This window comes from Chelonoidis abingdonii, chromosome 2, assembly GCF_003597395.2.
Source record: "Chelonoidis abingdonii isolate Lonesome George chromosome 2, CheloAbing_2.0, whole genome shotgun sequence".
NCBI lineage: Eukaryota > Metazoa > Chordata > Testudines > Testudinidae > Chelonoidis > Chelonoidis abingdonii.
Window position 1 is genome coordinate 55,921,041 of NC_133770.1, and position 14,383 is coordinate 55,935,423.

General features: G+C 38.9%; 1 protein-coding gene across 1 annotated transcript in view; it reads right to left on the minus strand.

Annotated features, from left to right (window-relative positions):
* THSD7A (thrombospondin type 1 domain containing 7A) overlaps window positions 1-14,383 on the minus strand; it is a 553,675-nt gene that overhangs the window by 185,184 nt on the left and 354,108 nt on the right. The window contains exons 5-6 of the mRNA XM_075062383.1: window positions 2,813-3,061; window positions 947-1,128 (exon numbers count right to left, since the gene is read on the minus strand). Coding sequence (XP_074918484.1) covers window positions 947-1,128; window positions 2,813-3,061 — 431 coding nt within the window. The remainder of the gene's footprint in view (window positions 1-946; window positions 1,129-2,812; window positions 3,062-14,383) is intronic.

Consider the following 14,383-nt stretch of genomic DNA (forward strand, 5'->3'; position numbering starts at 1 on the left):
CTTCGTTACATGCATCTGACAAAGTGGGTATTCACCCACAAAAGCTCATGCTCCAAAATGTTTGTTAGTCTATAAGGTGCCACAGGATTCTTTGCTGCTTTTACAGATCCAGACTATCACAGCTACCCCTCTGATACTAGGAAAATAACTTCTTTCTTTGGAAAAGGTTAGGGGCCTGATTCTTCACTCACTTACACTGGTGTAAATCGGGAGTCACTTCAATGGCGTTAATGCAGTTCACTTACACATATGTAAGTGAAAGGAGACCAGAGGGTAAGCTTTCCTCTCTCTTTTCTTAAGGAACTTTAGAGGTTACAATTATGAGAAACTTGATGTTTTTAGTTTGCAGAGATTCTCTTCATATAAACCATTTTTTCCTGTTTCAATTTTGAAAATACAAATCCACACAAGTATCAAGCTGAGTTACAGTTTTACACAAAAAACAAGAACTCTACATGAAAGTCAGCCAAAATCATCACCTTTTGCCTGGTTTCAAGGAAAAGCCAAGTTTAGTGCTCTTTTTGAACCTGTAAAGTCATTTCACATATATATTTCCACGGTGCATTTACTTTTTTCTTTTTCTAGGTGCAACCTATAGAAGCACAGAGAAGTTAAAATGACTTGCACAAGGTCACACAGAAAATCTCTGGCAGAACTGGGACTAGAACCCAGAGTTCATGATTCCCAGTCTTGTATCTTTCTTACCACAAGACCACCCTACAGTTAAGGAAGCCTTCAGGAAGTCTTATGAAAAACCAGTTCAGAGTAAGATACGGACATTTGCAGAATAAAGAACAAACTCATCCCTCCTGGAATTAAATATTTCCATTTAAATTAGATTTTAAAAAATAGATCTTGTGACAAAAGACAATGGAGGTCAAAAAGCTCCGGCATGCTGAAGTGTTCAGTTTTCACACAAATTCAATTGCAAGTAAATGAAATTTACCTTCTTTTTCCTTGAGGGTATTTAAATAGGAGAGGAGATTTTCATTAGCTTGCACACAGTACACCTCACGGGTTTGAATTCCACCCCCACACAGAGCTGTCTGATTCCCTCGTCTTTTGTCCTGTTGGCTAAGTAAAGGGTCAACACGACATTCTGTCCACTCTGTGGTTCTCCAGCCATACCTAAATCAAAGTAATTGCAAATTGAGTCAATTAGTTCTTTAAAACATGTAAAGCCACACAAGGTAATATTTGATTATACAAGACAAAGTGCCCTAATATTGCCGACTCATTATCTAGAAGGATTGGCTCCCTAAAAATCTTTATTTTACAGATATGCATGAGGTTTAGTATTCTACACTGATTAAACTATTTTCCTTGTTATTTCGTTTTTGAAAAGGTTACATTTAGTAAGATCTTTATTTAAGTTTAATCAGTGGAATTTATTATTTTACTGAAAAGAAGAACAATAATGTTGCATGGAAAGAAATTGAGTTGTATGCTCAAAACTGCCAATCCCCAGGTTTGTGACTCTTACCACTTGTTTAGAACTAGACAGCTAGAATAAAGCAACACACAACAAAAATCAAAGAAATGTTCACACTGAGAAACATAAGACCCAGAAAAAAAAAAAGGAAAAGCCTCCAATTTACCTTTGATAAGAAGCATGAATGCTCCTCCTGCATATCAAGGCAAAACTACAATTGTACTTCTTTTTTCAAAAAATTATTTCAGTGAGTTCTTTTTTCACCGTCAAGAGTAAGATGGCTTCTCTGCAGTGCTCAAGCCCCCCTGCTGAGTACTGACGAATGAAGAGAAGCTGTGAGCTTTCTCATCAGAGAGTGCATAAGAAAGAAGGTCTATGACTCCAACTTAAAACCCCAGTCAGACTTATGAATTGAAAGACATGTCACAGGGCTTCTCTGCCCAACAAGTACTTTAAGGCAATATCAAAGGAATCATTTCCCGATGCTGCTGAAGATGGAGAATGATTATATTTCTCCTCTTCAAGGAAAATGATGTTCCATAGTCAAAACGCACAGATGCAAAATGGCATAATATCACATGCTATTTCCCCAACAGTTCTTTCCAGGTAGATCAAGAAAAAGCACAGTTGGACTGTTAATATTCATCTCAATTAGATGCTAATGATGAAAGCAATCTCCTGAATCTAAAGTGCTTGCTTGCAGTCAAACTTCCTACACTCTAAACAGGACTAATTTATTTACTACCACTTTTAGCCTCTTCCCCGCTGATTAGGGCTCAGTCTTGCTTTCTTTAATCAGCCTAAACTCCCAATGAAGTCAGATAGGAGTTTGGCTGCTCAACATTTGGGGATTGGTCCTGCTTTGAGCAGGGGGTTGAACTAGATGACCTCTTGAAGTCCTTCCCAACCCTATGAATCTATGAATGCATACCAGCTTCTTACTGTGTAAGACACTTGGTATATGATTGTGTGCCCTGTACTTCAAACAAACAATGATGGATTCTAGAACAAAGGGTCTGTGGGAAAAATCACCACTGAATCATTAAATTTTTTTTACTATGACTTTAAAGCTGATTTAAAGTAGTGCACATAAGTGTTTCAGTGTGTACACACATGTTCACATTTTAGAAGTCAGCATTTACAAGGTCACATAAGTTATTTCTCTATATTTAGAGTCGGAAGTAACTTCAGTACAACTGTAACTACATGCAAATGTTAGGTTTTAGTGGGATCGCTGAATATGCACACACACAAACTAAATCCTAGTATTTTCTTTTAAATGTACTTGTATTGTCAGACAAATCATTATCAACATGCTGCACTCTCCCACAGGAAGTACAGTATTCATTTTCATGGGGTGGGTTACACATTAACACTTACATAACACATGGTGCCACACCATCTCCTTGAGAGCTACATTGCTCTATTTCTTCTAGCTCTGGGCATTCACTTTCACTGCCAACAGGAAACTGCTTAATGGTCCGTGTTCTTGTACGATTTCCTTTAGGGGATGTCATATCAAAACATGTTTTGGAACAGGGGCTCCACTCAGACCACTCCGACACCTGGCACTCCTTAGTGATCACACAGGACTGGAAGGTAATTGGCAACTTGTCTTGCTGGCAAAAGCTGTAAAAAGAGTAATAAGATTTTAACTACCTGTGTTCACAAGCAGTTATGAATCCCTATATGAATATGCTATTCCCTGAACTGAACAATGAACACACTTAGGAAGCATTTATTTCTGCTGAGAACTGCGGATTATTTTGAGGATGTGTTAGGCCACATCTTGCAAGTCCTCACTCACACAAAGCTTCCTCTGACTTTAATTGTCTACATAAGAGTTGGGTGAGTAAGAACTTCTGGATATGGCCAGTCAAATATAGTATAGCACACTGCTTTTTAGTGAGGGGAAAAAGCAATAATGTTTTAAAGAAATACTGGGGTCGAATGTTAAATATAAATTTTTACCTACCTGTCTTCCCTGTATGATAATACAATAAATGAAAATGAATCACAGTTCGCATCACTTTTTTTGTTTTTAATTCCATCTTGGTTTGTTTGGCATTGTTTGAAAAAAAGGAATTATCAGCATCAGAGATGTTCACAGTGTGAAAACGACTGGTCAGACAGTGCTGGCTCCTCCTCAGTGGCAGCTGATCAATTACTTTAAAACACAGCTACAAATATATTAAATACTTTTCCATGTAAGCAACTGATATAGTTGCCACAGAGATGTAACATAACCTGTAGGAGTCTGAAGGGAGTTGTGGTGGCTGTATCAAGATATAACCCACACTATGAAATGGAGCATAAATGTGGTCTTTAAGTCCCTTTTCCTAAGGCAATCTATCTGCTTCAACTCTATATGAGCTTGGCTTCACTCACAATGTTACGTAGGCTCTCAGGGAGACTTATGTTCTTAAGTGCCTACATAACTTTTGAAAAGGGGACTTCCGCACTTTTGAAAACATTTATTCTACCAAAAGAAAAGTTAACCCATTTGCTTTATAGTTTTATTCACAAAAAGAAAAAAAATCTACAGCAAAACTCAAGTAAAACAGCATCTTGACTGGACTTGTCATAATACCAACTCTTTAATCATCGTTACAATAATTCATATTCGTCATACTTGTTCTAATATAGGCTACCGTAACCAGTCAGGAAAAAGATCTGCACGTGATTGTAGATCATTCAGTGTAACACTCTGCTCAGTGTATAGCAGCAGTCAAAAAAGCAAACAAATGTTTTGATGTATTTAGAATGGTATAGAAAATAATACTGAAAATATTATGATGTCATTACACAAACCAAAGGCATATCCTTCCTAGGCATAGTGTATTCATTGCTGGTTATTTTATTTAACAAAGGATATAGCAGAAAAAGAAGGGAGGGGTCTCAACTGAGGCCATGATCTTAGCATGATTTTAAAAAAGATAGGACATTTATGACGGCTACATTAGGAATGAACACATTTTATATGAATGCGCTTCTGCTTCAGCGAAGACAACTACTAACTGATGGGGGAATATGAAAAACTTCCCTTGGGGAAAGATTATTCTATAATGGACCATTATGAGATTTCTTGCACATTCCTTTGAAGTATCAGGCACTGGACTATATGGATCACTGGTCAGATCGGATATGACAATTTCTATGTTCCTAACAGCAGGTACATATATATTGATTCTGCATGGAAACACTTTTTAATGACTGTGAACAAGAGCCATATTCCATGTGGATTCTTATATGTGTAGTGTTTGTGGATCCTTCTGGATGAAAGGTGCTAGACTACCATTCCCCTCCTGAGTTCCCTACAGATATTTATGGGACTTTTCTAGCAAATAATATTAGAGTGGAAAGTATGCATAAAAGAGAAGACAAACAAAGACACGCTTCAGTCATGTTTGATCATAGGAGAATTTAATTAGGGGTCTAGGTTGTCATGGTTTCCTGCACAGAATTGCTGTTTAACTACACAGCAGCTTTGGTGTTGGTCAGTAGCAGGATATGACCTAATAATATGGGAGAACAAAAGATAGACCTAAATCATATGGCTAGGATTCAGTGTTGCATCTCTACAGGGGCAAGCAGGATAAAGGTAGATTTAAGTCATATTTTTACCTGATTATTATGGGCTTCTCCAGGAGCTAGTGTAACCTATAATAATCAGGTGTAGCTCCTAGAGTTGGGTAGAGCAGCCAGAAATTGTTCTACTTCATGAATCCTCTCTTCATTCCACTACTCAAGCTGCCTATGGGCTGATCTACAGCCCAGGACACCCAAGAATCCCCAGAGTAGTATATGCTATGAGTACTCCTCTTCTATCCCCTTTCCGTCCATGGCACACCCTCTAAACCAGGCTTGCGGGGGCAAGGGGAGAGGGGAAAGAGGTCTACGTAGTTCTAGTTTCAGTGCCCTATGCAAGTACCTGAGGAGGGCAGTTCTATTCCACCAGGCTTTGGGGCTTTCACAGCACCTGTATACTTCTACAGGAGCCATACAGGGGCTGTAGCAGGGTCCAAAATCCTACCATATGAATGTATCATTTCAGGTAGGACACTGGACAGAGTTACAAATGAGAGAGAGAGGAAAAAAATGTGAGAAAAGTATAAATATATTGAGGGTGAACTATAAGGCTAAAGTGAAAACTGAGCTGAGCCCAGACATATATCCTGAATGCCTATACTAAGCAGGTAGCTGGGAGAAATCAGCATCAGCAAAGAAGCATTTTTCAGAAAGTATTTTTCTACTTTGTAAAATCATCCAGTATTTTTTAGTTCACCAAAGACCTCCATAGAATGCATTGTTCCAGGACATCCCTGAAAACAGGTGCTTGTAAATGCACCAAGTGTCCTACTAAAATCAAGTAGCTTGGTTCATCTTTTGTTCTTCCATATTAATAAGCCAGTTCCCAACACTGACCTTCATCCAAAACTTCCATAAAGTTGGAAATTCTTCACATGACAGTGTGACAGCAGAGGGCCCTTAACTAACTTCCCCTCTGACAACAAGGTGAATGAACAGCAAGTTTCATACATGTGAAGTTGAATGTTTACAATAATTTTCCTCTCTGGAGAAGTGACTGTCCCTTTCTAAAACAACTGAATATTACAATCCTTAGATTTGTCTTCTCTATTGTTTCACTACATTTGTTATAGCTTGGCTCCAGCTGTCATGTTGTGTGAAATGTTTCCTCTTATGGTGATGCCAACATCAGTATCTGAACTGATTAGTGGAGGAAGCCTAAATGTACCCACAATGCACTGGCAGAATAAGTAGCCTGAGCCTCTTACGGGTCTTTCAATCAGCTTTGCAGATGAGCACTAACCCTTCCAAAATGTGAACATTTGCTTTAGAGAAAAAATATGGGTAAGGTAATATCTTTTATTTGACATATTTTTGTTGGTGAGACAGACAGTTTTCGAACTTACACAGAGCTGTTCTTCAGGTCCCCCTTCTTCAGGTCACCTGAAAAGAGCTTTGTAAGTGTTAAAGCTTACAGATAAAGCTTTAACACTTTAAAGCTTACAAATAAAGCAGGTCCAATAAAAAGATATTATCTCACCACCTTCTCTCTCTAATATCCCAGTACCAAAATGGCTACAACAACACTGCATACAACATTTGCTTTAGTGTGTTAACTTGTAATCCATATAACTGACTTTGTTAAACTACTCAAAATGTTAGCTGTCAAATTCTATATACTTTAAAATGGGAGGGAAGAATATTGTGCACTAACCCAATATGCGACTATTGTTATATTAAACACGTTTAAAATTAGAGCTGAGAAAACTTCTGATATTTCAACATGTTTTTGTCTCAAACCAGGATAAAAAGTTGCATTTTTGATTTATGTTATGAAATGGAAATTCTGAAAAATTTCACATTGGAAATGTCAAACATTTTATTTCAACATTTTCAATTGAAACAAAACTTTTTGATATTCCCCAAATCAAAATGTTTCGTTTTATTTTGTTGAAATGACCCAATACGCACAGTTTCAAGTTATTTCAACATCAAGCCATGTTTTTTACTTCAACACATTGCCTTATGGGAGTTGTAGATCAATAGACTGATGCCTCAATTCTTCCCAATAAGCCAGGCACCATGGACCAGACAACTACTCACCACATAACATATTGCATTTTGGGAAATGTAGCCCCCAAGGAAACTCAGCAGAACGGACTCCACATGGGGACCTGAACCTCAACTCCTATAAAGCAATGCACTGATAGGGAAATGCAATTTAATGTTTTACTGACCTGATTTAAAACAAAATGTTTTGATCAGTTCAACAAAACAAAATATTCTAATCTGGGTTGAACTGATGTGAAATCAAATATTTCATATATATTTAACCAATGGAAATTTTTTTTTTTTTTTTTTTTAAGATTTTCCATCAGAAAAAAAGTGAGCAGAAACTGGATTTTATCCTGGAAAATGTTTCAGACAGGAAATTCCCAACCAGCTCAATTTAAAATTAAGCACTTGTTTAGGACGAAGAACTGAATCCAACGAAGAATCCATTCCCACAAGATTTCATTGAGATCCATTACATTAAACGCTGTTGACAGATCTAAGAGAGTGAACATTGTACCCTTGTTCACTTCCAGGAGAAGATCAAACACTATTGACACAAATATCCTCATTTCCATATCCAGAACATGACCCTGACTGATGCAGATGAAAATACAGTTGAAGATGGCTCAACTGTAATTGTGATTCTTTTTTGAATAGACAAAAGTAAGTGCATGAATAAGAGGGCTAAATGACAAGCAAGGGGTTAAGAAGAATATAAAAGGAATCTATTTTTTATAATAATTGTAAGACAGATTAGTCCTCCATTTTTATTGGCCACAATACAAGCATCGTCAAAATAATACTGTAAGCCAACAGACAAAACTGAGAGCTTTGTACAGGCTGCTAATATTATTTAGCTAGATTTAAGAACTAAAAGCAAGCTGATTTACTAACCCATTCTATTATTTATTTACATACTAACACCCTTCTCTATTTACAATGCTAACTATTGACAAATAACTGCTAGCATCATAAATCATAGACAGGAAATCTTTTTATTGTCAAATAAGTCATTACCTTTTGCAAGGCGCTGGAGCCTGTAAGAATTAGTAAAAGAAGTAGGATAAAAGCAAATTAACTGGAGTATCTTGTTTCAACATTTTGCTTTTCTTTGAGCAAAATTAGATAAGACTATTAGAGCTAATTACAAATTGCCATTATCAAGAGTTTTCTTTCATTCTGCAAGCAGCAGGAAAAGACATATTGGATTTCAAGAACTATAGGTCTCTGTACTGGATTCTGACTGAAGGTGGGACTAATGGAGCAATATATTTAAACTTCCAAGGTCATGGATTTTTTTAAATAAGACTGAGTCCAAAACACATGTGATTGTGAAGGAGCTCTAGTCCCTCTGGAGTTAAGAGTTGAAACCAGATTGTAAGCCTGTTTTTCAGCCTTCCACCTTCCATACACAAACATCCCAAATTAACTGAAAACAGATTACAGTAACTTCTTGCTTAACCTTGTAGTTATATTCCTGAAAAATGCCACTTTAAGCAAAACGATGTTAAGAAAATCCAATTTCCCCAAGAATTAATGTAAATAGGGGAGTAGAGGGGGATAGGTTCCAGGAAATTTTTTTTTGTCAGACATGTCTTCATGTAATTTTTTTTATATATATACACACGCACACATATATACATACATATACACACACACGGTATAAGTTTTAAACAATTTAATACTGTACACAAAAATGATGATTTGAAGCTTGGTTGAGGTGGCGGTGTCAGAGGTTGGGATATTTCCCAGGCAATGCCTTTCTGCTAAATGATTAATTAGTATTCGTCTGAGCCCTCAAGGGTTAACACATTGTTGTTAATGTAGCCTAACACTCTACAGGGCAGCAAGAATGGAGGGAGGAGACACAGCATGGCAGAGACAGAGAGACACATACACACACACACCGTGTGTTTGAGAGAGAGACTGCATTGCCCCTTTAAGTACGCTGACCCCACTCTAGGTACATTGCCTTTTTCAGTAGATTAGCAAGTTGATACAGCAGCTGCTGCCAGCAAGCTCCCTCCGTCCTGTCCTGAGCCCTGTCATGTCCCCCTCTGCTGTGGAGATTGGGTACAGGAGTGGGGGGAGCAGGACACCCTAACATTAGCACCCTTCTTCCTCCACCCCCTATCTACACAGCAAGGAGGTGGCTCCTGGAAGCAGCTCCAAGGCAGAGGGCAGAAGCAACACATCGTAGTGGGGGTGGGGAGAGGGACAGCTAAACTGATGGGCAATTGATAGCTACTGGGAGGCTGCTGCACAGGGAACTTAGGGGAGCTGATAGAGGGGTTGCCGGTCCACTCTGGTTACGAGCCCCCACCAGCTAGCTCCAATGGGCTGCTCTTTCTGCAAGCAGTGGACAAAGCAGGTGACAGCCAAACAACGTTATAAAGGGAGCATTGCGCAACTTTAAACGAGCATGTTCTTTAACTGATCAGCAACATAACAACGAAACAACATTAACCAGGAGGATGTTAAGTGAGGAGTTATTGTACCTTAAATGTCATATGTTACATCTCTCTCAATCTCCATTTTTCTGGAGAATGAGCTACCACAGCTGAAGAGTCAGAATTTCTCTGTCATTCGTTTTTCAAAGATTTTTCTAGTATTTTTTTTTTTTGGTCCTTTCATAGCTCTAACACAGATTGGCAAAGGAACTTCAAACTTTTCTCCTCCGAGAGACTTGATTGAGTAGATGTGCCTTTCATAAGGTTTTGAGGGACTTATAAATATATACACACAGAGACACTTAAAAATAGCATGTATTGAACATATACATAGACATATATACACACTTCTATAGGACTGTGTATCTTTTTTAAGAGTGCTGAATATGCAATACGCAGGCCTGCTATATGTGATTATGTCACCTTCTAGTATCTGGTCTGAGAAACCACACAGCCTGCTACAGAGAGATCTCAAAGGAGTTACTTTTATCTCAACATGTACAGGCTTGTGTCATTGGTGCTGGAAATGCCAGATTTGGTCTCCACTGATGACTTATAATGAGGCTGCATTTAAGCTTATGTAACACATACATGAGTGTGTTTACACTTTGCCAAATGCTCATAGCCCAAATTTGGTTAGTCAGGATTGGATTACTGCTTGATAGGAAATAACAAAGGGTGCAGATAGACTCAGTAGTGAAGGAGTAGAAGAAAAAAATCCACGTGGGAAGAAAGGGATTTGGTTTGAAGAAATGTGAAGACGTAGGTTGCATATGCAGGCAAATAGCCTTCTGAGGGGGAAAAAAATCAGTGTAGTCCCTATGTGGTTTTAGGCTCAGCAGGGACTCCTGTTTGTGAGGGATTGAACAAGAAATTCACAGGTAAAAAACCTGGAATCAAGATTAAAATAATCCATCCCTTATTTCAGGCTAAAAGCACTTTAGAGACATTTGTTTTCTCAACAGACACAAATGCTAGAAAGTTCTGAGTTAAATTTCCATTAAAAATTCAAAAGCCTGCAAAGATACCTTTAAAATCACAAAACAACCTTAACTCTGCCTGTTTGACCCCACCTGAATCACTGGAAACTCTGATTCAATCACATACTCATCAGCCTCAGAAATAAATTAGCATTAAGGCCTAGAATTGTACCTAAGGGCCAGAGAGGAGGAAAAAACCTTCCTCCTGCAAGCCCCACTCCTGCTCAGCCTTGCTAGCGCTGCCCAGACCACGGTGCTAGGAGCTATGGGGAGAACATGGATTGTATTGTAGATGCACACAATGAGCAAAAGAGCTGGCTGGACACTTAAGGGGCATGGGGACAGTATAATGCACTCTTTTAAGGGATGTAGTAATTTAGTTTCTGTCTCCACTCAGCAAGTGTCTTTGATGCATAATGTTTCCTGATTCTTACCCTGGATTGCTTACCCTGAATTAAAGGTATTGCAGGGACAGGGAGGAAGGGGGAATTAAGCTAAAACACAGATATAAAGCATGCTGTATGCTTACATAAATGAATAGCTTGATGGGGCTCTCATGTTACTTACTGAACTATTTGAAGTACAGCAGAAAAAGGTTAGTTGTACAATTACAGGATTTTACATGTTTTCCTGGGGTTTTCTTCACACTGTACTGAACCCAACGCCAATAACGAGTGGGAATAGGAAGGATGAGTAATGAAATGGCTTTGCAGGCTGCCTAGCCAGTTCTACTGAAACCGGAACTAGAACATTAAAACTGGCCAGGATATTGGGGCTGCCTTTCAAAACTGTATTTTTGTTCTGTACCTAGCACACTGGGGTCCTGGCCCATGCTTGGAGGTCCTAGGCACAACAATAATACAGATAAATAAAATTAATAAATAATAATAAACCTCGGACAGTTCCTGCACAATTAGGACATCTGGTCAATCTAGAAAGCAAAACTAAGAGAAATGTGAGCTTCACACCAGGACATCTTTTAGCATATTCTGAGACATCATTCCACAAAAGAAACATTTAATCCTGGACTATTTCCCATCACACCAACTGCCTTTTATGTTCAAATACAGGAAGGCAGTGACATGGGGTTTACAAGTCTAATATGAGATTTCACAGCGAAGTACATGTCATTCACAATAAACTCAATATATTCATCAGAGCTCAGATTTAACAAGAACTAATATTTGAACCTTCTACACACACAGAATAGCAAGATGACTAATAAATAAAGTAAATTCAAGTCAAGCCATCTCTTTGGTTAGTGTTTTTCTCCCTCCCTCCCCTGTCCTTTCTATTCCTTCCCTATTGCCTCTTATCAGCTTTGACTTCTTGTCATTTTTTCCCTTTTATGGTACTTTCTCACCTATTATTTCCTACTTTAATTCCCAACATACTAGAGGTCTGTTATGTTTATTTTCCCTCTAGGTGATTTCCCTTTTGATTACATTCAAAGTTTTCCATTGTTCTGAAATGAATAGCATGGCTACAATTCAGCAGGGAGACTGCTGCCAAAAACTCTGGGTACTTAGGAAAAACAAAAATAGTGGAAAACTGAGTTGTTATTTCCAGCTCCTAATTCAATAAAGCCTCCTATGTATTAAAAAGGACATTAATTCAGGATTAAATCGCTAAGAAATACAACAGTAGTAAATAAGCTATTGAGATATACAGATTTAACTGTGTATGAAACAGTGATCACTTGGAGGAAGAACAGACACAGGGAATGTCTACCATGGCAAAGAAAAGTCCCGGAGGCAATAAGTCTCAGAGCCTGGGTCTACAGACTCAGGCTTGTGGGGCTTTGTACTATGGCACTAAAAACAGCTGTGTAGATGTTCCAGCTCCAGCTAGAGCTTGCGCTCTGAAGCCCAATCCACTCCCTGGGCTTCAGAGCCAGAGCTGTTATATCTATGCAGTTAGTTTTATTACTTTAACTCTAACCCAAGTCTGTAGACCTGGGCTCTGAGATTTGCTGTTGTGAGGGCTTTTTTTTTCTTCTCTTTTTGCAGCATGTAGACACAAAGAGACTAAAGTTCTTTATATTTTGCAGCATACCGGCAAATAATGTGATGCATTTTAAACTTTTATTGGTGTTAGTTTTTCCTCATTGGTTTCTCTTTCACCTAAGATTTGTTGGTTTTATTTTTTGATTGACTTCTGGGGCAAGATCCTAACTCCTGCTCCAGCCCCTTTATACAGCATGAAAGAACTGGAGCAGCAGAAAAGTTCCTGCACAGCTGGTAGAGGATTCCTCCAATCAAGAACTGTGGAAGAGCACCTCACAAGCATAGGTGTAGGCCCAGAGCTAGCTATGTTATGCTGGAGGCCCCTCTAGCCTCCATAACAGCCTAGTGTTGGGAGAATAGCCCTGCTCCCCTGCAAATTCTGCTCTGTGCCTCTTAGGGTATACCTACGTTAGAGCTTGAAGTGTAATTTCCAATTTGGGTAGATATACCTGCAGTAGCTCTTATCAAGCAAGCATGCTAAAAATAGCAGCGTAGGCATAAGGAGGGGTTGCCATCTGAAACCCTAGGTGCATTCTCTTGTGGCTAGTCCATCTCACTGCTTGTACCTCTGCAGCTACACTTCCATTGTTAGTGTGCTAGCTCAGGGTTACAGTAGGCGTGTCTACCTGTGTTGGAAGTTACATCTCTAGTGCAGACATACCCTCACACTAGCTACTTTGTGCTGCATCTCTATGGATATGTCTGCAACATGGCAGCTGTGCTGCTGTATATCACTTCAGTGTAGACACTACCTATGCTGACACGAGGGGTTCTCCCTTCAGCATACAAAATCCATCTCCCTAAGAGGTGACAGGTAGGTCAACAGAAGAATTCTTCCATCAACCTAATACTATCTAAACACCAGGGGCTCGGCTGGCATAGTTCTGTATCTCAGAGGTGTAGATTTTTCACACAACTGAGAGATGTAGCTATCCCAATGCAAGTTCCCAGTGCAGACCAGCCCTGAAATTCTACATTACATTAAGGATGATAATCAAAGAGGGGCTGATCTACCAACTTTTAGTCCTTTACCATTTCTTGAAGTTGGCATATTAGGGTTATCTATATGAATATGTTGCCTTATTTTACCTCAGAAACCAAAGAGATATTGATACAGATGAACTTTCATACTGGATCAGACCCCAGGTACTTCAGTGGAAGATGCAAGAACCATACAGTAGGCAGATGTGGGATAACTTACCTCCATTAGGAAGGTGTTATCCTCATCTCTAATAGTTAGACATTGGTTTAAGGCTGAAACATAAGTTTTTTATCCCTTCCAACACTTTTTCTCCCCCCGTTAACTAGTACAGCTCTGGTTAGTCATGTTGTCCATATATATTTGCAATTCTTAGCCTCAACAAATCCTGTGCAATAACTTTCATGATCTAATTATGTACTGAGTGAATTTTTTTTCCTTTTATCAATTTTGAATCTGCCACCTCTCTCTTTTATTGAATAACCCATTGTTCTTATGTTGAGAGATGGAGAAAACAGAAGGTACCAATCTACCTTCTCTATTTATTCGCCTTCTCAAATCCTTTGTTGTTTTGATCTATTTTATCTTGACCCCCCCTTATAATTCTCCTTTCTAAAGTAATCCCAGTCTTTCAATCTCTTTTTATGTAAGAATTTTCCTCTGCTCCTCATAATTCTCATTGCTCTTCTCTGAACCTCCTCTCTGCGGTAACCATTTTTAAAATGGATGACTAATACTGAATACAGTTTATACTAGATGAGACTGCACTATTGAATTACATGCAGGCTTTCACATTTTCTGTATTTTTCTCCCTATTGTTCCTTATACATCTGAACCTCGACAGCTTTTTTGAACCAGAGCTGCACAGTGAGCAGCAGGGCCGCCCAGAGTGGGGGGCAAGTGGGGCAATTTGCCCTGGGCCCCGGGCCCCACAGGGGCCCCCGGCCGCGACT